A 24,517-nucleotide genomic window follows, 5' to 3' on the forward strand; every position below is an offset into this window, starting at 1 on the left:
GTCTCTCTCTCTCTCCTCTTTTTTCAAACCCACGCTTTCTCCCATCTCCATCTCTATACCGGGTCTTTGACAACACCATTACCAGCCATTATAAAGTGTTTGACTCTGGGTAGTGCTTTGCAATTCCCTATACCCCCCCCCATACACCCATCCCTCCGCCCTACCACTCCCCCCCCCACCGCACCCCAGCCTTGTCTTCTCCTCCAGCCCTGGTTGTGCGTGCTTGTCCTCAGGGTCGGGGGCCCCTGTGACGCCCCGGGCCCTCACGGTGGCCTCCATTGTGCAGTGATTTGTGTGTGTAATCTTCGGGGGATATCTGTGAATGCTGTGCTGAGTGGCTGAAAGAATTTATTAGCTCACTCACAGTTCATAGAGAGCACAAAAGTGCAGAGTCCTTCAGCCCCCCTTTTTTTTTTTTGCCCCCACCCCTCTGTTTCTTTCTTTCTTTCTTTCTTTTTTTACCTCCAAATCCATCCAGAATTCCAGGGCCAGTAGAAGAAGGAGTGAGGGAGGGAGAGAGGAACGATGATAAAAAAAAAAGAAAAAACAAAAACAAAAGAATCTTGGGGGGAAAAGGAAAGTAAAACCTAAACAGGGGGAGAGCTGCCAGCTCCCACTGTCTTGGCAACATGTTTAGAAAACATCTAAATTGCTTGTGTAATATGTAAACCTTTGTCTCACCCCCGGAGGCTTCTACATCAGTTGTCACAACCCCGGTGGTCCTCTCATCATAGTTAGCTGTAATAATCTGCTATAGCGTTTCATTCCCTAGGCAAGACAAGCCAGGTCGGCCCTTGTGTGTGTGTGTGTGTGTGTGTGTGTGTGTGTGTGTGTGTGTGTGTGTGTGTGTGTGTGTGTGTGTGTGTGTGTGTGTGTGTGTGTGTGTGTGTGTGTGTGCGCGCGCGCGTGTATCGTTATTTTATTCTGACAAAAGAATGAACAGAATGCTGGGCTTTTCAAGGTGTCAAGAATGTTTATAATGTGGCCCCGACATTTTCTTTGGTGCACGTGTAGTTATATTAGTCCAAAAAGAGATTGGTCCACCCCTCTAATAAGTGCGCTCCTTGGACCACAGATCTTCGCCAGGACTGGATGCCTACAAGGGTTGTGTCCGTTGTGGGGTGCAGCCGTCAGGACACGAGGAAGCTACGGGGGGAAATAGAGTTTGTACGACAAACCTTTTTCGTGTGCCTCTATGAGCATAAGTGAAAGCTCTATGGTAGGTGTGCTCTCTAGACGCCCCTCAACATGTGATTTTGATTTGGGGATGCTTGTCACAAACAGTGACATTTGTTTGTGGCTACAATGTGTGATTACATTTGGGGCAGATTGGATGATTTGTGGCATGGTTTTGGCAAACTTTGGAAGCCAATCATCTTACTGGAATAAGAAAAATCTGTCTAATACATCTGGATCACATGACTCAAGAGATATTGGGCCTCATTCACAAAGCTATTCGTAAATGTCCTACTATATTTTTGTGTAGATTTTAGTGTATATACCGACGTGCCATTCACGAACATTGTGGTGAGAAGTCTGTAGTAGTGCAAGTTCAACAGTGCAAAAAAACTAATAAAAAATAAAAGATCTGCAAGCTTACAACGCTTCGCATCGCAATTCCTTGACAGCTTTTAGACCAGTGTATTAAGTCCCTCGCCATCAAACAATGGTGTCAAACTATGAAATAGGGCTTAAGTGGTTAACTCTGAGTATGGCGAACACCTAGCAGAGGGTGGGTGCTATACATCAGCTGGGGTGAGAGCAAACTTGGCATCGCGTCTTCGACGGACACAGCTGCCTTTCCACCCAGGTATTCCCTGACAAAATGGTTAAAGGAAGGAATGCGACATCAAATACAAAGGGGTCAGAGTTTGGGCTGCAGTGGCAGGGATTTGGACAGGTATAGCCTAGGTTACAGCCCAAAGGAACACACATCATAAATTATGTTCGAGTGTCCTGGATCTCCGAAGTCCTGTTTGGATTGCCAGGCAGTCAAACACTGCAATGATACAGGCCACATGCGGAGAAGGAATGACTGCATGATGGAATGAACTTGAAGCACCGGCTAGCAACAACAGAGACCGATGTTCTGAGCTATCAAGTGAAAATTTGTGAAAGTTGACAAATAACTATTTGCTCCGAAAAGCTAAGTTTAAACATGCTTATGTTTATGAGCACTACTAAATATTAGGCCCGTAACGATACAGTAACTGCATCGATGCATCGTTTTGAATTTTCAACGATCTACTATATCGATATGCAAACAGCTAAATATCGTATCGTTTGACTTTGAATCGTATCGAATCGTTTTGCAATGCAAATAATCGTATCGAATCGTTCTGCAATGCAAATAATCAATTATATCAATACTAAGTACTTTTAAGAAGAAGAAAAGAGAAAGAGGGGTTTATATCCAGTATCCAGGTATTTATTTTTCACACAGAATTTTTGGGTAAATAAATAGTTACTATATCGATTTTAAATCATTGAATCGAATCGTATCGTTCTAAATTAACCTGTCCTGTATCGTTCATGTATCGTATCGACTAAATCGCTGAATCGAAACGTATCGTATCGTTCTAAATTAACCTGTATCGTTCATGTATCGTATCGACAACCAAGTATCGTGATACGTATCGAATCGTTGTTAAAACGTATCGTTACACCCCTACTAAATATGTATATATATTCCATCAAGTGATTTTTCCTTTTTTTCTTTTTTTCATAAAATCAGGCGGAGGGGGGAGGGAGAGTGGAGAAAATGCAGAAATTATCACAGCTTGCCAAAGAATCAGAACAGATTCTATTAATCTTTTTTACATTCTGCAACCTCAGTTTGAAATGTTTGGGATTCAGAGATGTGTTGACCCGAATCCTCAAAAATAAACAAATTTTGGGGGAAAATGGGTCAGAGACCAGAATTCCAAAGAGGGCTACATCCGGAGCCGGGGAGGGGAGGGGGGGACCACCAAGACACTGGTTTAAATGGGCTGAAATATTAGCTCTCTCACTAATGACCATGCAGCTCCTTTAGCAGCAGCAGGGAGAACTCGCATCAGCGCCATAGGAAACAAACACTTCATTAGAGAGCCCTTTCTCTAGGAGAGCCAATCTGAGGAACAACTTTGATTAAGATGACACAGGAACACTAACCCCTGGCACTGAAACTGCTGCCAAAGCAGTAGTAAAGGGTGGGTCGGACAAACAAGCTCACTTTGAGAGCTCTCGTGCAGGGAGTTTAAGTTCCACAGTGTCAGGTCACAGGCTGATGGTAGGATCTCGGAGAAATCGTGTGGTCATACAGATAATTGCGATTAACTATTTAATTGTGTTTTTGGCATTGAACACTAGAACATAAATAATCATTTCTGTTTGCCTTTTAGGCTTCGTAATCAAAATTGATAAGAAGAATAACTTAAATATACAAAGAAATTACTGACATACTGTATTTCATACTTTCAAAATATTAAAAATAAATAGCAGAAATTACTGATCTATAAGCTTGTAAGCTTATGGATCTGCAATTTCTGCTATTTTTGTTAAATGTATGAACATTCAACATGGAAACGATTATGCCGATTATGCAAAATAATTGCGATTATCCCAAATAATTTGCGATTAGGCGATTATGTAATAATTCTGACAGGCCTAGTGGTGAGTTGGGATGCAAGACTTACTCTTTCTTTCTTTCTTTCTTTCTTTCATTCTTTCTTTCCTCAAGGCAGGGCCTTTCGTTTGCTCTGACCTTGTTGCTCTAGTCTATGGTATGGGAGAACAGTGTTGTCTTGACTCAATAGAAGGAAAACACGCGATGATGTCATTATAAGACCCCCCCTGCACGTGCACACACACACACACACACACACGCGCGCGCACACGCACACGCACACACACACACACACACACACACACACACACACACACACACACACACACACACACACACACACACACACACACATTCCACGCTCTCCATCTCTTCACCCCCACCTCTGTCAAACTCCAGCTCCAACAAATCACTTGTGCCATGTCGACCCAAAGCCAATTCACTCCATTTCTCCTCAAACGTCTTTTCTCTCTTTTGTCTTTTCTCATTTTTTTGTGTCTTTATGACCACCATTATTCTTCCACAGTCCGGTAGGGGGTGGGTTTCTGATTGTGTCTCTCCAGGGGTATTACCGCTTCTTCTTCATACTTCACAAAACACCTGCCTCCACATTCCTCCTTTCCCCTCCAGTTCCTGTTCTCCTGGGTTTATCTATGATTTTGGCAACGTCAAGTTATTGGCGGCATTCCACAATAGAGCTGGGAGAAAAGAGGTGCTGCGGATGAAGATGAGAGGCTGTACTGTACGAAAACATCTCTTGGATTTGTTTGATTGACATTTGGACAGTGGTTCCACCTGATTTAACGATCACAATTTATGTTGTGACTTGCATGCCGCTGATCCATCTGACATAACGATGAGAATATTGTGATAAATACTTGTGTAGCTCAACATTTTCAATTGATATTCTTTGATATCCTTTTTTTTTAAATAGGCTACCTCAGGTCTCACTTTGCCATGATTTTACGACACACTGGTCCTGCCTGAGTGTTGTTGTTGCTGGTGGTGGTAGTGCTAGTAATGGTGGTGGTGGCAGTACAACGCCACCATTTCCAGTTCTACTGGTAGGTGTCTCTCTCCCCCCTGCTGCCGCATGGCTAATGCATTGTTACCCTGAACCTTTTGATCCTTGCTGGCCTGCGGGCAATGCTCCCCTAAGAGGCATTCAACTAGAGTTTGATGTGGAGAAAAAGGACGTCTGAGGCGCCACCCTGTCCCTGTTCACACCTCCATCCCACACACACACATGCACGCATACACACACACACACACGCACACACACGCGCACACACGCACACGCACACACACACACACACACACACACACACACACACACACACACACACACACAGTCTACACATAATTTTTTCCACTTACAAAGACAACTTCATATTGGAGCAATGTTTTTGCTAATAGACGTTAAGATGTTTTAGCTAACACTTGTACCATCTATTTAATTGTTATGCATCATGGGGAAAGATAATGGCTGAAGAATGTTCTTTTATAGCACTGCAAGCATCGCATTACACCATGTGAGGTGTCCCCAAGTTAAGTTGGTTAGTACATTAGCAGAATAATGGTGGATTAGCATGACTCAGGGCCCCCAGCTCTGCTCTGCCATGAGTACATACTAAAGATGAGTAAGGGGCTAATTTGTCATAGGCAGGGTACTTAAGTTGGACAGGATGAGAGATCCTCCGCTGGCGAATGAGAAGACCCAGCAGCTGTTCACGGAGCCAGGACAGAAAAGACTTAACACGCTGTGAGCTATTTGTTTCGCTGTGAAATATTTTATTGCAGGCCCCTTCACCCTTGTCACACACACTAATACACTTCAATGGAGTGTTAACCTCGCCTTGCCGCTTGCAGATGTCTTCATTTATAAAAAGCCAATTCTCTCTCCCCTGTGGATGCAACACTTAGGCTGTGTTCTTTGATTTAGATTTTTTTTTTGCTGCGTAATATGTTGCAGTTTAATTGACTAGAAGCTGAAACTTGCCTTTTTCTTTTAATCAGGGTTATGGGGTGGAGGGCAGGCCAGCCATAGCAGAATATAGGGGGTGATTTATATCAAAGAGCATCCATGTCAGCATTTATTACGACATCTGGAAATGGTTGGTCTGAGGACACATCCAGTCAAGTTAACTGGCAGGGCATCTCTTTTATGCACTGACTTTGTAGTCCAGTATTATTATGAGATGCCAGGTTAGTAATACATGGCCTGCCTAGCTAGGAGAGATGCAGCACAGCTGGTACTGTTGTTGTACTGTAAAATCCTGAGTGTTATTTAACTCTGTTTCAGTTTTCCACAGGAGTCTGAAGACTACGTCCAGGACAGGCTTCAGACTCGCCTCTTGAAGGAGACTTGGCTCAGATCTGAACCCATTTTATTTGCCGCTAGGAGCCCATTGCGACTGCATGCCCTTGCTGACGTCGACCCCTGGCAGGGTTCGACGACCTTCTGCATGAACGGCGTATGCTCGAACTGCTACACTAGGGCGGCTTGGTGTCTCTGAGTGTGTAAAAATGCTCCATTACTTACTTGAGTTAAATTACACAGCATTTTGCAGTAGGAAGTAGTGGAAAGACGAAAGGAAGACGTTGAAATCGGAAGGACAAGTGTGCATGTCGAGAATGACAATCACACTGATGATAATTAACCTGACTGTGACAGAGTGAGACTGTCACATCAGGTGAATTTATTTCCTACCGGAAGAAGGATGCCAGCAACTGTCGCACAGAAAACAGAGATACACACACACACACACACACACACACACACACACACACACACACACACACACACACATATAATACAGATGCATTCCCTCTGTCTCACACAAACTCACACAAACACAGTCACACACACGCACACGCACACGCACACGCACACGCACACACACACGCACACACACACACACACACACACGCACACGCGCACACGCACACACATACACATACACACACACACACACACACACACACACACACCCACGCACACACACAAACACAGTAATGGCTGTGGGGTGGTAGTGGCAGGGGGAGAGGGTAGTAGTGGTGGTGGTGGTGGGGGGGGTTTGAATGTGGGGCAAGAGTGGAGATTGAGTTTCAGCGGCAGCAGAACACCCACGGAGCAGCCGGGAGCCTGCCTGCGCCACCACCACAGCACGCCATTGTTTCTGAGCGGGTCAGCTTAATTGGCACGGGGGGAGCAGAGAGGGAGGGATGGAAGGAGATAGGAGGAGGGGAAGGAGGAAACACAGAACATTACAATCAAAGCATGTAGCGTGGGGCCCAGTGATAAACCTGTTATCTCCCCCCACACCCCCCCCCCCCGGAGGGTCCCGGGTTCCTCTCTCTGTATAGAGGCAGCCCCATCCTGTTGATGCAGCCAGTAAACACCTCAGCCCCTCTTATTAGGCTCATGGTCTCCCTGGTTCTGTTCACCCCATGCGGCTCGGGGTGGGGGGTGTGGGGGTCGCAGCTCTGGCAGCCAACATCACAGAATAGGACCCCTGGGGCCACACTGGGGCTCAAGCCATGTCTAATTGTTATAATGATGGTTTCATCCCCAGACCAGACCAGTTAAAGTTTAAATGATAAGAGGAGGAGGAGAGAGGAGAGTCCAGCAGAAGAAGTGAGCTGGGGACGGAGTGGAGAGGAGAGGAGAGGAGAGGAGAGGAGAGGAGAGGAGAGGAGAGGAGAGGAGAGGAGAGGAGAGGAGAGGAGAGGAGAGGAGAGGAGAGGAGATCCCACTGGGGGGCAGTTTGGCCGCCTGTAAGCTCAGGGGTCTTGTCAGCAGAGTAGCGGGAAGCATGCAAGATAGATAAACTTCCTGTAGGAGAGTGTGCCCACCACTTCCTCTGAAACCATCCCATCTCTGCTCATCTCTTCATGCCATCTAAACAATTTACCAAAACAAAATCTAATGTGAAACCTTGGCCGTCGCAGGTAAACAATGGTAAAGGAATGCGAAAATGACATGTTGACCCACGAGAGACAGACGGTGATGGCAACACAATTAATGATGTCCGTTACCTCGTAGGTGAGATATCCGGGAGAAAATCCTGTAAATGACATGGCCATTTACAAACATTTCTGAGGCTTAAAAATCCTCCACGGCTGTAAGGATAGTGTTTCAACCACTGGCACCAAACCCCCTTAGCACATGCCTTTGTGGCACATAGCTGACTGAAAACACGTCTGTCCGGCGTTACAGTCCAAAACTTCAACGTCAGGCTCCAACACATTGAGGAAAAAAGTCAGTTCCTGTCCAACTTTTACTCAGGTTCAGGACATTGTATTTCTGTCTGATTGGCTAGTGTGCTTGTTTCCTCTGAGAGAGTATACTGAGCCAAACATCAGTATAATCCTTCAGGCATGGACAAGAAGCCCCTGGCAACGACTACCTCCTGTCAAGTCTCTTCCTCTGGGAGACAGACTTCCATGACAGTGGGAGGTCAGAAAGATGGGAAAAATGCCGGGAGAGGTGCAAAATTCCCCTCATACAGGTAGCGTGGCTTCCTGTCTCAAACAAACCACCCATAAGATTATGGAGGTATATCTATCCAACTCGTATTGTTTTTGCATTTCATCGACTGTGAGGTCATGTAAAACTGTAAAGACATGCCTACTTCTTATCCAACTTACTTACTATCTCCGTGGTTCGTTCTATGTTTGTCTCAAACGGCTGGTTATTTCACTCTGGGAGAGAGAGAATACTTAGGTTAGGGAGTGGGCGTGTGGGGGGGGGTGTCGGCGTGCAGACAGGGATTCTGAGTGTAAGAAATGAGATAAGATAGAGACAGTTGGTGATCTGTTGGTGTTGGTGTTGGTGTGTGTGCGTATGCGTGCGTGTGTGTGTGGTGGGCAGTTGTGGCCACTCAACGCTACCATGTGCCAATTCTAGTCACCGTATTGGCCACTAAAGAGAAACAGCATTAGAGGCATTCAATTAAGAAAGCCATTAAGCCATCTTGGGGGAATTAGACGCAAATTAGCAGTGAGCGCAATGTGTGCACACAGTTAATTAGCAGATAATGGCACAGTAGCTGGCTGTGTTTGCAATTAATGAATGGCTGCTTGTTTGGTGTAATTATATAATTGAGTGTTAGCAGTGAGAAAGGCACCACTTTAGGGGATTTGCGTTGGCATGTGAGATGTTCCATGCAGACTCCATAAAGTAGGTCAGTGCAATGTTGAGAAGACGGTCGTCACGGCAGTTCTAAAAACACATTAATGTGCTTTTCAAAGCTTATTGAAATACAGATAAATAACAGTGTCAGCGCTTTTCTCTTTTGTTTCTCTCTTTCTTTCTTTCATTCATTCTTTCCATCCTTCCTTCAGCATTCTACCCACTTTTCACACAAAACACCTCATTATTCGTAATAGTTAGTACTGTGGGACACACGATACTGTGCATATGTGGGGCACACAATACATACACGGGCGGTAAAATGTTTTTCCACTCTCAGGGATGAATTAGCACTCATTAATTCAATTCTGCTGTGTAGATGTGTTGTTCATGCCTTACCTTGAGGCCGCTCTGCACCAGCTTGTGAATGTCCAGGAAGGGCTCTTTGAGCAGCTCCAGTTGGTGGGTCAGAATCCTGACGAAGCCCTCTCTCTCCAAGACGAAGAGGCGCTGGGAGCCGTCCCCACAGTGCATGACGGCCACCGGCTGCCTCAGGCCACTCAACACCTCCTGGGCACAGTAGCAGTTGTGCTTGTGTTTCCTGGGCCAACCGGATCGGCCAGGATACAAAAGGTTGGAGGTCAGTCAGTGGTGGTGGCAGCAGCCAGTGATAATCCGGTTAGGAGAGAGAGGAGTAGAAGGGAGGAGGGGAAAGAGAAAAAAAAAAGGCCATCAGAGAGAGTGTGGGAGAGAGAGAGAGAGAGAGAGAGAGAGAGAGAGAGAGAGAGAGAGAGAGAGAGAGAGAGAGAGAGAGAGAGAGAGAGAGAGAGAGAGAGAGAGAGAGAGAGAGAGAGAAGAGAGAGAGAGAGAGAGAGAGAGAGAGACAGACAGACAGACAGACAGACAGACAGACAGACAGACAGACAGACAGACAGACAGACAGACAGACAGACAGACAGACAGAGACGGAGAGAGACATGGAGAGATAGAGAGAGAGAAAAAAGGTAGATTGGAGTGGAGTGGCATGGGGGAAATCATAAACAATCAAGCTACCACTTCAGGGCAGAGTTTGTATGTTAGGAATACTGATACTTATCCATTCTACCAGGAAATTAATTGCATTCACCTGCTGCCTTAGGTCTATGACCCTGGCTAAGAGGAATCAGCATTATTCTGAGTCCCTTGGACTAGAGTCGAGAGCTAAAGATGGATAACTAGGACACTCAGGGCACAGAGCGCTCAATGGAAAGAGCTTTGTAGCTATCTGCCAAAGAGGTGAAAATGACAGACGCTAAGAAAGGGAATTCCACCGCACCTCAACCATGTGAAGGCAGGTCCGATGTGTCACAGAAGCGGGACACAGCAGCAGCAAACGTAAGGAAGACACTGGAGCAATTTAAGCCTCTTTACTGAAGGTGCTAAGTATAGAAAACACGACTGTTTTGATGTTAGAGATGACATACACTAGTGTTGCATTCTCATTGTAGGGGCTAAAACTGGGTGGAAATAATTCAATTTTTAGGTACTCTCTGCGGTTCTACAGTAGCACCTACATTGAGTGTAGATTTCCCCAGACATATTGGTAGGCAGAGATGTTCGATTGTCTGGCTACGCGAGACTAGACATACGTGGCCGGGCTGCAGAGCTTCATATCTTGCCCTCAGGGTAAAACCAGAGATAAAGGACGTCCCCTCACGGACAAAAGGCCAAAACCCTCTGTGATGTACAGACATTTCCAGCGAGTAAGGCGGCCCAAATGATGCACAATAAGCATTTTCATTATGCAGCCAAAGCTGAGCAAATGCGCTCTGAACAAACTCTGGGATCAGAGGACAGGGAGGGAGGGTGTCGAGTATGAGGGTGTGTGACAATGGGCTGGTGAACTTGGATCATGTGACAGGTTTGGGAGGACAAGGAGCACACCTGTTACCACCAAAACCCAAACAACCACAATAGAACCTTGTTTATGGACCACAACAGCGTTTCAAACATTTTTGGAATGATCAAACCAAGCATTATTATTATAAATTATATACTACAACATAAATAATTTCAAATAAATACAAAAAAAGTCAAGCTACAAACCTGCTTATATCTTCTATTTTCTCATCTCCCAAGTAGTTGGATTCCGGGCGGATTCCTGGCGGTGGCTTTCGTTGAAAATCTGGAAAGCACAGGCTGCCGTCCCTTCTCCCATAGTATTGGCAGAACTCATCTACATCGGCTTGGAACAGCTCTAGTAAACAGAACAGAGACAGACATATAGACAAAGTCTTATGCACATACTGCATACCAATATGACCTCATGTGCTTCATACCTCACATGGTAATGTTATATAGCCCTCTACTTGAGAGAGAAAGAGAAACGGGGAGAGAGAAAGGAAATAAAGAGAGAATGTGTGAACGTGCCTGTGTGTTGGGGATGATTGTAGTTACACTGGATGAGCCAAACCAAATCCTGGCTAGACTGAGCTGAACAGAACAAGTGAAGAGAAAACAGGCCAAACCAAACGGATTTCAGATCCATTTCCAACAGAGAATTCGGCAGAATGCTATCCTTCTCTTCAAGTACAGTGAAAAAAGACTGTTTTCTGGCTTTGTTACGCTAATGTTGATTTGACAATTTCATATATTTTAATCTTTAATCATGAAGAGAAAGTTGACCCGGCAGGGATGGTCTTTTGTAAATAATGTTCTGCTACACATTATGGTTGCAGAAACTCCTTGCATAATCTGAATTCAGTCTTCTACTGTTGGCCATTCATATTGGTGTTAACTGTGAAGTGCCTTGCTCAAGGGCATTTGATGGTGCTTTTTTACACTCTGCATATCTCTAAAGCGTTACTATGGAGTTTTACCTCCAAAATGTGGTTTTCAGATCACCACTCGCTGAAAACTGGTGTGACGTACTGGAACGAAGATGTGATTGGAATCAGTGCAGAGTAGAGGGTCCTCCACTGGAGACATTCTCGCAAGGGCGTGGACATTTTGGCATATTAATTTTAGGGGCGTGTCAAATTGGCATTTTAATGAGGGCTTGATTCTACAGGCGTGGCAAATTGGCATAATTAATAGATTCTGGAATGCTAAACAAGCGTAAAGATGTGACAAAAATACTATATTTATTAATCAGAGATAGATTTTTATGAGGAATTAAAACATAGGACGTGTGAACTGTGACTTTAAAGAACAATTATAAATTGATGCTTAGGCTAGCCTCCGTAATCTGTTACTGTGGGAGTACACTTGAGTCAGTTTGCTTTGAAAACTTTTCTTCAAAGTTGTGTACATAAATAAGAACATAAAACGGGAGAAAATGCTTACGATTGCTAACTAGCTCCCTGGTTACGACAGGATTTGGCCATAGCCACCAATAAAGCCCAGCTGGAACACATGTGTCAATTCTAGATGTTTGGCATGCAAAACCTCTGCGTTCTTTTAATTTATGGGTGTCAAAAAATTATGTCTCATGGTCTCAATTGGCATAGCGTAACCCACACAGTAACACTTTCACCACTCTCCTTCAAACAAATCCAAAAAGTCTCACATGGGACTCTCAAATAACTTCCATGTTTTTTGTGTATCATGGAGCAGCATGTGGGTGCAGTGTGTGAAATGCGAGAGGTTCTAAGGCAACAATCAACCTGTAAAATAGATAAAACGATTCCAACCACACGTTTAAGTTAGAAATATTATTTGTTTTCTTCAAAAATGCAAATAAAGAAGTAATGTTTCCCAAATGTAAATATAGTATTCCAACACTTGGTTTAGGGGTTAACCCATTTAGACCTGAGGCCGATTCTAAAAACGTCTTCTAAATCCTGACCTAAGTTTTCTGAAAAAAATCAAATATTTATTCAAAAATTACAAAGAAAATTGTTTCTATATACTGTACATAGCAACAACAACCCCAAAAGGGGTTCCCATCCTGAAATGTATAGTTACAAATAGGGGTTCCCGCCCTAAATGGGTTAAGTTAAATGCGAAAATGCCTTCAACTCATTCGCTCGCTCTTTATTTCTCTTAGACGGGTTCACTTAAAATGGTCCAACAACACTAGAGTAATCTGAGTAAACGTGATCTGAGTAAACACAGCAATCAGACAGAGCAGCCCCGCCTGGCTGAAGGGTCCCCACACACAGTCACAACATTATTCCAAGGTTCTAGGAACTACTCCTCTCCTCTTTTTCTTATTGTGCATGTATGGTAAACCGCAGAGGGTAGAAAGCAGCATGGTGAATCTTAGACAGGGCCCTTTGTGACCTAAAAACAATCTTTGGCAATATTGTTTCCCTTACGCTAGCCCTTGGAGGGTGGAGGAGAGCAAATACACCAGCGATAAAAAACACAAACAGGACTCTCTCTGCCTTCTTTCATCTCCCTCTCTCCCCCGGGTCTCTCTCTCTCTCTCACACACACACACACACACACACACACACACACACACACACACACACACACACACACACACACACACACACACACACACACACACACACACACACACACACACACACACACACACACGACCACAGGGGCTGACCGCTCCAAATACTGGAGGTGATAGGATATCCCCTCAAACATCTAAACACAACATGGAGATCAAACACACACACACACACACACACACACACACACACACACACACACACACACACACACACACACACACACACACACACACACACACACACACACACACATATAAACATATACAAAGACACAGACAGACAAACACACATGCACACGCACACACGTGCGCATACACACACTCGCACATACACACACTCACACAGACAAACAGACAGCTCTCCCGGGCTATACCACCCACCTACTTGCTGCCTGCAGTTATCTTAACCATGCTGACTGGGGACCTCAGGTGCGGTGAAGAAAAAAGAAAAAAAAGACACGGGAGGGAGGGGGGGCGAGTGAGGGAGGCCTGTAGGCAGAAGTGAGAGTGGGGCCAGTAAATGTCTTTATGGAGATATGGGGTCTAAGTATGTAGCGCTAATCAGGAGCAGCAGGACAGTTATGGATGCTGTAAAGAGGCTACTGCTCCACTTTTAGTGCCTCCGGTCAGCAGTTTGAATTGACTTACATTTAAATGGAAACGTTTTTTGTTTTGCACAAAGTATATTACAGGTACTGGCTAAAGGTTGTGATACAGAAACCATAACATCCCCCTTTTTGAATTAATATGATCGACAGCGGGTTTCAGCGGATTTAAAGAGAGATGGCTCTCTCAATAATCGCCTTTAGAGTTATATCCAGTAAGGAGTGTTTATGGTCAAAAGCATTCACATCAACATATAGGAAAGAAAGTAAGCAGCTCAAGAATATCTACCCAACAAATAGAAGAAATTGATGGAAAGGCGAGAGAGAGAGAGAGAGAGAGAGAGAGAGAGAGAGAGAGAGAGAGAGAGAGAGAGAGAGAGGGGGAGAGAGAGAGAGAGTGTGTGTGTGTGTAAGCGTAAGAGAGAGAGAGAAAAAGAGAGTATGAGTGAGAGAAACAGAAAAGGATGAGAAAGAGAGACGGGGTGAGAGAGAAGCGGCAGAGAAAGAAAAAGAATGTGTATGTGTATGTGTGTGTGTGTGTGTGTGTGTGTGTGTGAGAGAGAGAGAGAGAGAGAGAGAGAGAGCTTGGGTCCACATCTCCCGGCTCCCCAGCACTCTAATGTTCTGCTTCCATCTGGTTATCTTCCAAGGCAACCTGGGTGGGCCACCCAAAGTACTTGACATCTTGATGCACTTCAGCAGTTTTACATACACACAACCTTTGTAGAAAAATAAATGTGTCATTCGTCACCACATATGCTGATCTGCAGAGGCCTCGGGGGTGGGGGGGGGGGGCTGGTTGTGGGAGGGAGAGGAGGATGATGGTGAAAGCAGGGAGGCAGAGAGGGAGGGTGGAAGCGAGACTGCACTTCTTCTTTTGGCTTCCCCTCCGGAGCTGTTGGCTACAGGCTCTCTGAGGCCTTGTGTCCGTCAGCCCAGCGTGAAGCAATGTAACTACACAGATACCACCGACAGATGTCATTTCGTTTACACCTTCATTTACATAAGCAAAGTATGTAAGCCTTTACGTAACCACTTAAGCCCTATATACGTTTTGTACGAGGAACAGCGAAAATACACATTGCAATGCGTTATTGTGAGCTTGTAGATCTATTCTTGTTATTTTTGAACATTTTTAAAACTGTGATTTCTTTTTACATTTGGCTTCAATGACAGGTTGAAAGTGATTAATATGCGTGACAGTACAAGCTGACACTCTTATTCTGACAGAAGTCATTTAATTTCCAAGACCCCCATACATAGCCATCAAACAACAATGAGTACAATGCCATAAGCAGTTCTCAGGATTTTACTATGTAGTGAGAGAGAGGTGCCATTGGAAAAGCAGTGACAAGAGCGAAGATGAGGGGCAGAACGAGTTTTTAGTGAGCGGCTTTTTTAAATTCATATATAGAAATGAAGACGAGGACAATCTCTTCTCTCCTCTTTCTCTCATTCCCAACCATGAGGGAAAACTGTTGAGTCAATGAGGTTTTTTCTTTTCTTTTCTTCATTATTTTGGTGGCTGGCCCTGCGAGGTTGGAGGTAGAGTCTGTTGGGGGGGGATTGGGCCCAGCCAAGCAAGGCTTTGATTATGTTTACGTTCCATTGAATTTACCACCCCCAAGGAAAACAAACTAGTGATGTATGAGCGGCATTTTTTGAGACGACAGCTAGTGTCTCGGCTAGGCTGGGGATTGTGTGCTCTGCTGGAGGCACTAGGCAAGGCGAGGTGAGGCGAGGCGAGCCAGGAGGCGAGGCAAGGTGTCAGGGGCTGTCATGTCTAGACCGTAGCTGGTGCAAGTTTACACATCCTCCAAACATAGTGTGAGCCCTTGGAGTGGGAAGGTGGGCTGGGCAAAATGAATGAGTAGCTCATTAAATCATTCATTTTTGCTACAGTTTTCTGGCATGTCAGGCAGTTGAGGCAAGTTTTCTTTTGGTGTGTGTGTGTGTGTGTGTGCGCGTGTGCATGTGCGTGTGTGTGATTATGTCTGTGTTTGTGCACAGTAACATCCTCTGTTAATTTAACTCTGTTAATTTAACTCAATTTGTACAGTGTACAAATTGATTTTTACACTCTAGTTACATCACCACTCAGGTGTGTACTGTCTGTGAAACAGACAATTTCATAGAATAAAGTTTAAGTGATTTTCATACCTTATTATACGTCAACAGTTCTCAAAGTCAAGTATGAGCAAATGCCTCTGAGCACTGGCATGTTACACTAAGTCTGGGGAGTATTTGAGGGGACAGTATCAACATTTTTGTTTATATCTGTTTGAGAATGCATCAGAATCAGTTTTATTAGTCACATGACAGGTGTAAGGAAGTGGGTGAAAATGATTTTCTTATTTTTTATACATGCTGAAAGCAGGCTGTTGTACCAAATAGCAAGAGAAGTTACTAATACTTACAGATACAGTATATTGTTGCTGCCGGGTGGAAACCTTGTATATCTAAAACCTTTTTTATTATTATTTAATGAAACATTTTAAAGGTATCATGACATTCATTTTCACTTTTTTTATTTTCAATGTTTTATTTGGGGTTTTATGACCTCAATTACACCCAAAAAACCTGAACTTAAAACATTCAGTGGATTTTCTGTGGTCTGGGGTTTTCTGAATAATTAGGCTGAAAAGTAATCTGAGCTTGGCCCTTCGACAGTGAGGTCACTGTCGAATAATCCCGCCCACTCTCCTCCTCGCCCCTCCCCTCCCCTATCCTTTCCTTTGGGGGGGGCGGAGCAGAGGCGATGATTGACAGGCAAAATCCCTCACCAGCGACACCCGCAGGCAAAGATTTCTTTTTTCATTGCAGTTGAAAAGGCTTTAGAAATGTGAGAGAAAAACACCTGCCATTGATCACTGGAATGGAATTTTCACTTAAAACTTTTTGTACACTTTTGAAGGACCAGGACAAAGACTTTGAATGTGGTGTAAAAGTGAATGTCATTAAACCTTTAAGATAGTGAAAATAGACGATCTACATGCTCACAGCGCTTTGCGATAGATCTGCTATTTTCACTACTTTTGTGCTACGCTCTTGTATGATGAGGTAGGGCATTCATTTTCAAAAGTCTCCTTGAATTCTTTTTTGCTCTACTAATTGCAGTACAGTGCTCCAATTAGCACAATGACCAGCGTTAGGCTCGATGTAATCTCTCAAGACATATTCAGCAGCCAGCAGCTGATTCTTCTTTTTTTGCCGATGGGTTCCCAGATTGGGCTAGATGTGACACCAATGGGTGAGAGTGAGAATGGTGTCATTTAGGGAGTACTGTAAGTCAGAGAGCAAAACAGTGAGTGAGTCAGTTAGGGAGGCACGCTCAGCAACGGATGGAGGTGAGGTCAGACGGGGTAAGAGCTGGATAAACAAATATTCACAGAGCAGAACCCTGACGCACCACTTCTTGCGCACGTCCAAATATCTGCCTGTTGTACACGTGCAGGCTGATTTTCAATAGGGGACTGTTGTGAACTTTAATAAGTCACATTAAACACATCTAGGTTCACGTGCAGATGTGCGATTGACAAAGTGAGAACATGCACCCGTTTTGTATTACTGCAGGGCTGCCCGTGCATGTGTCTGTGCACATTTGTGTGGACGCACACTTACACAGGGGTGTGTGCCCGTGCCTCTCGTGTGTGTGTGTGTGAGAGAGAGAGAGAGAGAGAGAGAGAGAGAGAGAGAGAGAGAGAGAGAGAGAGAGAGAGAGAGAGAGAGAGAGAGAGAGAGTAACAACAGATGCACATGAACTATGACATACGGTCACCTTCATACTCCTCATCACCACATCCTACATGTGGTATTTACCTGGTATGTGGCCCCTGCAGGTGTAGTAGAACTCGCGGCAGAAGTCCTGGCAGAGGCGTGGCAGGTCAGGCTCCCTGTGCGGCATCTTATCCGTGTCCGTGGAGTGGAATAACACCTGGGCGTTGGGTGAGCAGCGAGCGCACTTGATCTCCTCCAGGAGTCGTCCACATTCCGTGTTATTGGTGGTAAAAATCTGGTAAACACATACACAAAAACAACAACTGGTTAGAATGATAGGCTTTTACATTGCAAATTACTATACTACTACTTACTAATAACTTCAACTTGTACATTTATGTAATTTAGCTTTCAATTCAAACTGTATTCAACATGACACATAGGCAAGACCTTTTGTAGACTATGACTGACTGGAAGGTTGACATACCTTTTTAACAGCCTGAAGTCATATCACATCAATCCTATATTGAGACATTTCCAAGTTGTTCTAGTTGTTCACAATTACATTTTGGGCATTGAGCAGATGCTCTTATCCAGAGCGACTTATAAGAGTGAGATCAGAGTACTGTAAATGGCATGAATCCTAGTCAACAAACGATAGGATAAATGGTCATATAAGTCAAATCAATGCAAAAATAAAAGTGCTTGAAATAAACTAGGATACCAGGTAAACAAACACCAGACCTAGCATCTGTCCAAAGAAAATGCCATTTAAATAACACCATTAGTATAGTGGTCAAGAAAAAAAATCTAAATGACATGTCTATCAAAAAAGCTGTCAAGAAGTACATTCATTTCAAGTGGGAGCTAAAGTGCTATAGCTGCTTTTGAACGTGTACCCTTCCCATCCCATTTGAGAACCAATTTGAACCAATTCAAGCCTGATACCTACTGTATACCCAACCCAAACACACATGCTTGCATTTTGAGAAGAGAAAGCATGATTTATGTTGCATGAAAGTGCAACATTACGACACATGAACATGGGATTGGATTTTCTCTCTTGCTGGTATTACGCCACAAGGCTTGTCAGAACTACATTTTTGTCTGCTCATAATGAGTCTGACTGTCCGGCTTTGTTTAATGTGTATTACTTGTGATATTGCATGCTACACTGCATGTGGAATGCTCTTCTTATTAGGGCTGTATTGTGTAATGAGCTGTAATCATCACATTTTTCTCCCAATGTCAAAGAGAAACACCAGACAATTATTGCCCTGTGGTCAGAAGTAGGAGTATAGTCCATGTTAACCACAAGAGACCACAGGACTGTGCTAGGCTGAAAGCCCAGTCTGTAGGACTCTGATGATACCGTATTCTCTCTGTCACTTTTCCCTATCTACCTGTTAAGAGTTCATATTTCATATATCATATTTCTTTTTTTTAACCGAGCGTCACTTAAAGGACGACTTCACCGCTTTTCAACCTATCTTCATATAATTGGTCCTCACTAATACTCATGATAAAATGGTACAATTTTTTTCTACTCGGTCTGTGTCTCAGAGGAGGGCTGTGGACAGTTCAGAGTCCCGTCTACCAGTGACATCATAAATGGGGAATCCAAGCTAATAGAAACTGCAGGCTTTCTATTCCTGGAAAGTTGCAATGCAATAAAAGAAGCCATTGTTCTCGTGTTAATAAAAATCGAAATACAAAATGTGAAATCTTGTTGGAAAAAAAAATCATGCCTAACGATGATGTCACTGGTAGACGGGTTTCTGGACTGTCCACAGCCCTCCTATGAGACACAGGCCGAGTAGAAAAAAATTGTAGCATTTTATCATGAGTATTAGTGAGGACCAATTATATGAAGATAGGTTGAAAAGCGGTGAAGTCGTCCTTTAACCTTCCATGAATTAACATAAATGTGGAACTGCACAAGCAAAGATTTGCCATGGGAAATCCAGATACACTGATAGCCTAATAAAAATAAGAAATAAAGCGTATTTCAAATATCAAAATACCTCTGTCTATTTGGAGGCAGGTTTTTTCATTCACTGCTTGCTCGCCTAAGTTCACAAACAGTTCAAATGAATTTACAACTCTAATGTCTGCCAGACTGACAGACTTGGTCTTGGGGACCTGGAATGGATGAAGCCAAACGGAGGGCTTCAAGATGTTATTTAGGGTCACCAAGCAAAAGTAAGCAAAGGATTAATCCCAGAGAAATTAGCCAGATTATTTACATAGCAAATTAGCTGTAATAAAACACAATGTAATCTTGTCTTGGTTCCAGAGTGTTGCTGCCTGGTTGGGCAGTCAGGCAGCAGGGCGGGCTGGTAGTGCTTTGCTCTGTGTGAGGTCCATGTGTAAACACCAATTTAGAGATAGACAGGCACATCATTCCTGCACTGGTATCAACAAATTAGCAGTCTGTCGAAGTCAATTAGACCAGTAGATCCAAGCCCAACATATGGACACCTTACACTTCCCTCCCACCACCGTTCTAACTGTCAAACAGCGGGAAAGTGTTGGCGCCTTGTGTTGCCCAACAGGTGGCACATCTTATGACAAGTCAAGTATAAAACATCTAGGGTGATATGGAATGTGTACCCCTACCTACAGTAATACCCTCTCCTCACAGCAGGCTGCTATAATAATGCAAACAATGGTTATTTATTATTGGTTAATTATAACTACAACAATAGGAACATGTACAAGATCTTCAGTGCCTGAAATGTTGATACCATCTCTCTCTCTCTCTCTCTTTGGATGGATATATAGAATTTATATAGGCCTATACATATACATATACATATACATATACATATACATATACATATACATATACATATACATATACATATACACATATATATATATATATGTATATGTATATATATATATTTATATATATTATTTTTACTAAGGGTTGATATTTTCCATGCAGGCTTCATGTTGGTTACAACCCTGTCCCCCTGTCCCTGTGTGTCCCTCTGTCGGCCTCCCCACCCCCCTATACTCATCATGCCATGTAGAGGTGCTGTGGACATGCCTGTCCTCGTGCTCTAAATTGCCCATTGATTCTGTGTGCCATGGGCTGGCACAGGGTCTGTGGAGAGTACCATTTGTGTGCTGTCAGCCATGCCCTGTGCCCATATGTTACTGGGATGGCCTCCAATGATGCCATCATCCAAACCAGAACAAGCAGACCTTTGTTTGTTGTGGGGCTTTTTTTTTTTCTTCTTCTGAATTTCACTGAATCGTTCCTCAAAAGCAGAGGGGAAAATGACAGCGCGGCTTGACTGTTGCACCTTTACCGGGGGACATGTAAGTAATGGAAAGCCGGTCAGTCAATGCACCATTGGTAATCAGACAACCTAGACATGCCATAGTGTGAGAAACTTAATTTGGCATTTACCCCTTATTTCCATGCAATTACAGATGGCTACCATTTCCATAGGCCAACTTCATAGCCAGTTGTTCATCATATTGCCAATAAATTGCTGCATATATAAGCAGAGCTGTTACAGGGTTCGCCTACTTATTTCTATGATGGGATCTACGTAATGGCTTTTGTCAGTGAAATTGCCGGAACAAACATATCGGTATACAATCTGAGATTTGAACACAAAAACTGACTTTCCATTCAATTATGAGTCTTTGCAAGAGGCAGTGGGTGGGGGGACTCCAGGCTGGGAGACTTAGCTCTGATGTAGGCAACACTAAGCTTTAACAAAACACTTGTCCTCTGGGAATAGGTGTAAGCTGGCTGGCAGTAGGGGTGGTGGGGGGGCAGAAAAGGACATACACCCTCTCAAAGGCATTAACACTTGGACAGGCCCGATGACTGGGGGAGAGTGATGTTCTCCGGCTTCAGCCATTAAGCGAAACTAACAAACACAATGGTGTTGTTGTTATTCTTTTGCTATAAGCAAAAAGGGCTCCGTGTGTGGGCAGTGTAGTGGGGAGGAGGAGAAGTCGACTCTGCCCCATTCAGTTTTCCCCTTCCTATTTGCATGACTTGAGCAAATTAAATGATGCAATATGGCTTTTTGTCACAACACAAAGTGAGATACCACCCAGCCACTGAATGATTCGAAGAGTGGTTTACATGAGAATAGTCATGGTAAGATCCCAACAGATTCTGCTGTGGCCCCTCCTGAACATAATGAAGTTTCACACACACACACACACACACACACACACACACACACACACACACACACACACACACTATAAATAGCGCTGATATTATACACTTAACATAATAAATCTATGTAACATTTGGAGGTATTTAGGCTATGTCATGTTGACAACAGCAGTCCACATGTACTGTAGGCGACGGAGCAGGCAGCGAGACATGTGCCACGAATAGAATAAACGAAGTTTGTAGCCTACTATTATTATCATTAGGCCCTAATAATATACCTCCGAGTAAAAAGAACTAAGAAAAATGCTTCTGGCAAACGACAACAAGACTTTCGGACAACTGCGCTGCTTAGATAAAATAACTATAAGACTGTAATACTAGGCTCATACCGGATGAATAAAATGAGGTATCCGACCCAACGTACCCTAAACCAGACCGATAACCATGGTAACACTGAAGAGACACGCATTACAGGCGTCTCTAGCAACCAACCACACTCCCATGTAAAACAAGACGAAAACAACGAACACAACAGGCTACTACAGTAACTACACCTATTAACAACATGCGTTCAAATGGATTCTGGGAACATATTGTTGCAACCCCGCAAAGACCCCGTTACGTTGGTGTCAGAAGTGTATGTATAAAATAATATAACGTAACGTTTATCGAACCGAGCTGGAGACGAACCCCAGTCCCCAGTTCGGCAGGTGAAAAGCAACGCCAAGAGACAGAGCTGGCTCACTTGGAGGAGCAAGCCAGCCACGGCCGGGTCCTTTGCGGGGTCGCTACACTATTGTTGGGCAGCCAAACAGCGAAATGCCCCCCTCCCCCCCAAAAAACAAGCCCGCATCGACAACAAGACGGGGATAGCGCTGCTGCTGAGACAGTTAGGTAAATCAGCAAGTTTTAATTCCCCTTCCAACACCCCCCCCCCCCCCACACACACACACACACACACACACACACACACACACACACACACACACACACACACACACACACACACACACACACATTACACCACAATAAGGGCAAATTCAGCTGTCAACAGCGCGTCGGTATGGCAATAAAAAAAGGTTGTAAATACGGCTCCCTCAAAAGGCAGTTTGGCAGTTGAAGCCAGGCAATTCCAGAACTTCTTTTTACAATCAGTGTTGCCAGGTTTTGCGAGAGAGACAAGCAACCTATGAAAACTAGCCCAAAAGAAGGCTACATGAGCATTTTAAACCTAGGCTATACATCGGCTATTTTCAAAAAGATCTCGAAGAAAATGTGAAAAATGTGAAATCTTTCTCAAACATTTTAGCAACACAAATCTTGTATCTGTTATAAAATATATTCAGATGGGGGGGTCTGAAAATACTGTTACATATTAATTTTTGGGGTTTCCTTGACTTGAAAATGTTTGAGAACCACTGGTTTAAACAGCATTAGGAAACAAGCCTAAATAATTAAGTTAACTTTAGAAACAAGCCCAAAAAACCGCAACCACAATTTATTTTACAAGCAACTTTACAGAAAAACAAGCCCAAAGTCGCTTATAATAAGCCAACATGGCAACACTGTTTACAATGAAGGAATGCGGCGTGCTGCTGCTGCTGCTGCTGCAGTGCTGAATCAACGTACCCTGGCTGCATCCCGCCGGTGGAGGATCTGATACGCTGCGGCTTTCCTGGTGGGACAGCAGGACACACGGGGATAGAGCCTGTGACAGACCTCCGCGCCTGTGCCGCCGCCGGTACCGCCGCCCGTGCCGCCGGTCCCGCCGCCGCCGCTGCTGCTGCCAGTGCTGCTGCTGATCACGCTGCTGTCCACTACTGACAGCCTTCTGTCCCGTTTCTTCAGCCTCTTGGGCACGCTGCCGTCGTAACATCTCCGTCGTCTCGGGCTCATCTCTCCCCTCTCGCCGAATTTCCCCGCGTCCCCGCATTCCCACACGTTGACCGCAATGGCCAACACGAGCACGAATTGCAAATGCTTCATAGTAAAAAAAAAAAAAAAAAAGTACTAGTATTAATTCTAATAGTAATAATAAAAAGCAGGCAGAGCTGTCCCAATTCAAAGTAATTTGTAGGCTAAATTGCCTGAAATGCTCTGTTTTATTAGGCTATTATACCACACGTTAATGATAACAAAATTGCAAAAGGCTGTGTATTTTTTTATAAGGGCTATGTCAAACCAATTACAGCATGCAGGAATTTTTTTTAACGGTTTGCTGTTTAGAAAGTTCTTTAAAATAAATTAGGCTATAATGGCAATGCAGGTTATGCAGCTTATATATGGAACAAATCTGAAATAATAATAATAAAAACAGCACGATTTCTCTTGATAAAAAAAACAAACAAATAAAACAAAAACAAAAAAAACACCGTGAATTACAACGAGCTGTGTTCCTTCCCTTTTAGAATGTAAATTCCGTTTCCAGCAGCACAGTGGTTTTTTGTGCGTGGGGGTCAAAAAGTAAAGCCTAAAGTTTTGTCTCAGTGCGTCCTCAGAGCGCTCACATGTTTTCCCGTCCTCTTTCCTCCTTCTTTTTAACCAGCGCGCGAGAAAGAGGAGCGAGCACGGTGACGTAAGAGTCACCGCGAGTGCGCGCATGTATCCCAGTGCAGTCGCGCACACGTCGGGGGGGTTGGGGGGCGGTTGGGGGGGCGCCCTACCTGTCAGAGCAGGGCGAAGTGTCCTTCCTTCGGAATAAAACCAGCGTTGCCATGTCGGCTTATTATAAGCGACTTTGAGCTTCTTTTTCTGTAAAGTTGCTTGTAAAAATTGGTAGTCTTTTGGGCTTGTTTCTAAAGTGTACTTTATTTAGGCTTGCTCCAAAAATATATATATATATATATTTAAA

At 44.0% G+C, this 24,517-nt stretch overlaps 1 protein-coding gene across 2 annotated transcripts in view; it reads right to left on the reverse strand.

The window, feature by feature from the left end:
- The window catches only part of hhip (hedgehog interacting protein), a gene marked incomplete at its 3' end in the record, with an annotated part of 49,696 nt that extends 25,535 nt beyond the window's left edge, over positions 1-24,161 (reverse strand). For both annotated transcript variants that reach the window (XR_013934294.1, XM_080446722.1), the window contains exons 1-4: positions 23,296-24,161; positions 17,616-17,808; positions 10,827-10,977; positions 9,141-9,342 (exon numbers count right to left, since the gene is read on the reverse strand). Coding sequence is in view for 1 of the 2 variants with exons in the window: in XM_080446722.1 (XP_080302848.1) it covers positions 9,141-9,342; positions 10,827-10,977; positions 17,616-17,808; positions 23,296-23,652 (903 nt within the window). The remainder of the gene's footprint in view (positions 1-9,140; positions 9,343-10,826; positions 10,978-17,615; positions 17,809-23,295) is intronic.
- Between the last annotated feature and the right edge of the window lie 356 nt (positions 24,162-24,517).

Source organism: Gymnoscopelus braueri, assembly GCF_963280865.1.
Source record: "Gymnoscopelus braueri genome assembly, chromosome: 2".
In the NCBI taxonomy this organism is placed as follows: Eukaryota; Metazoa; Chordata; class Actinopteri; order Myctophiformes; family Myctophidae; genus Gymnoscopelus; species Gymnoscopelus braueri.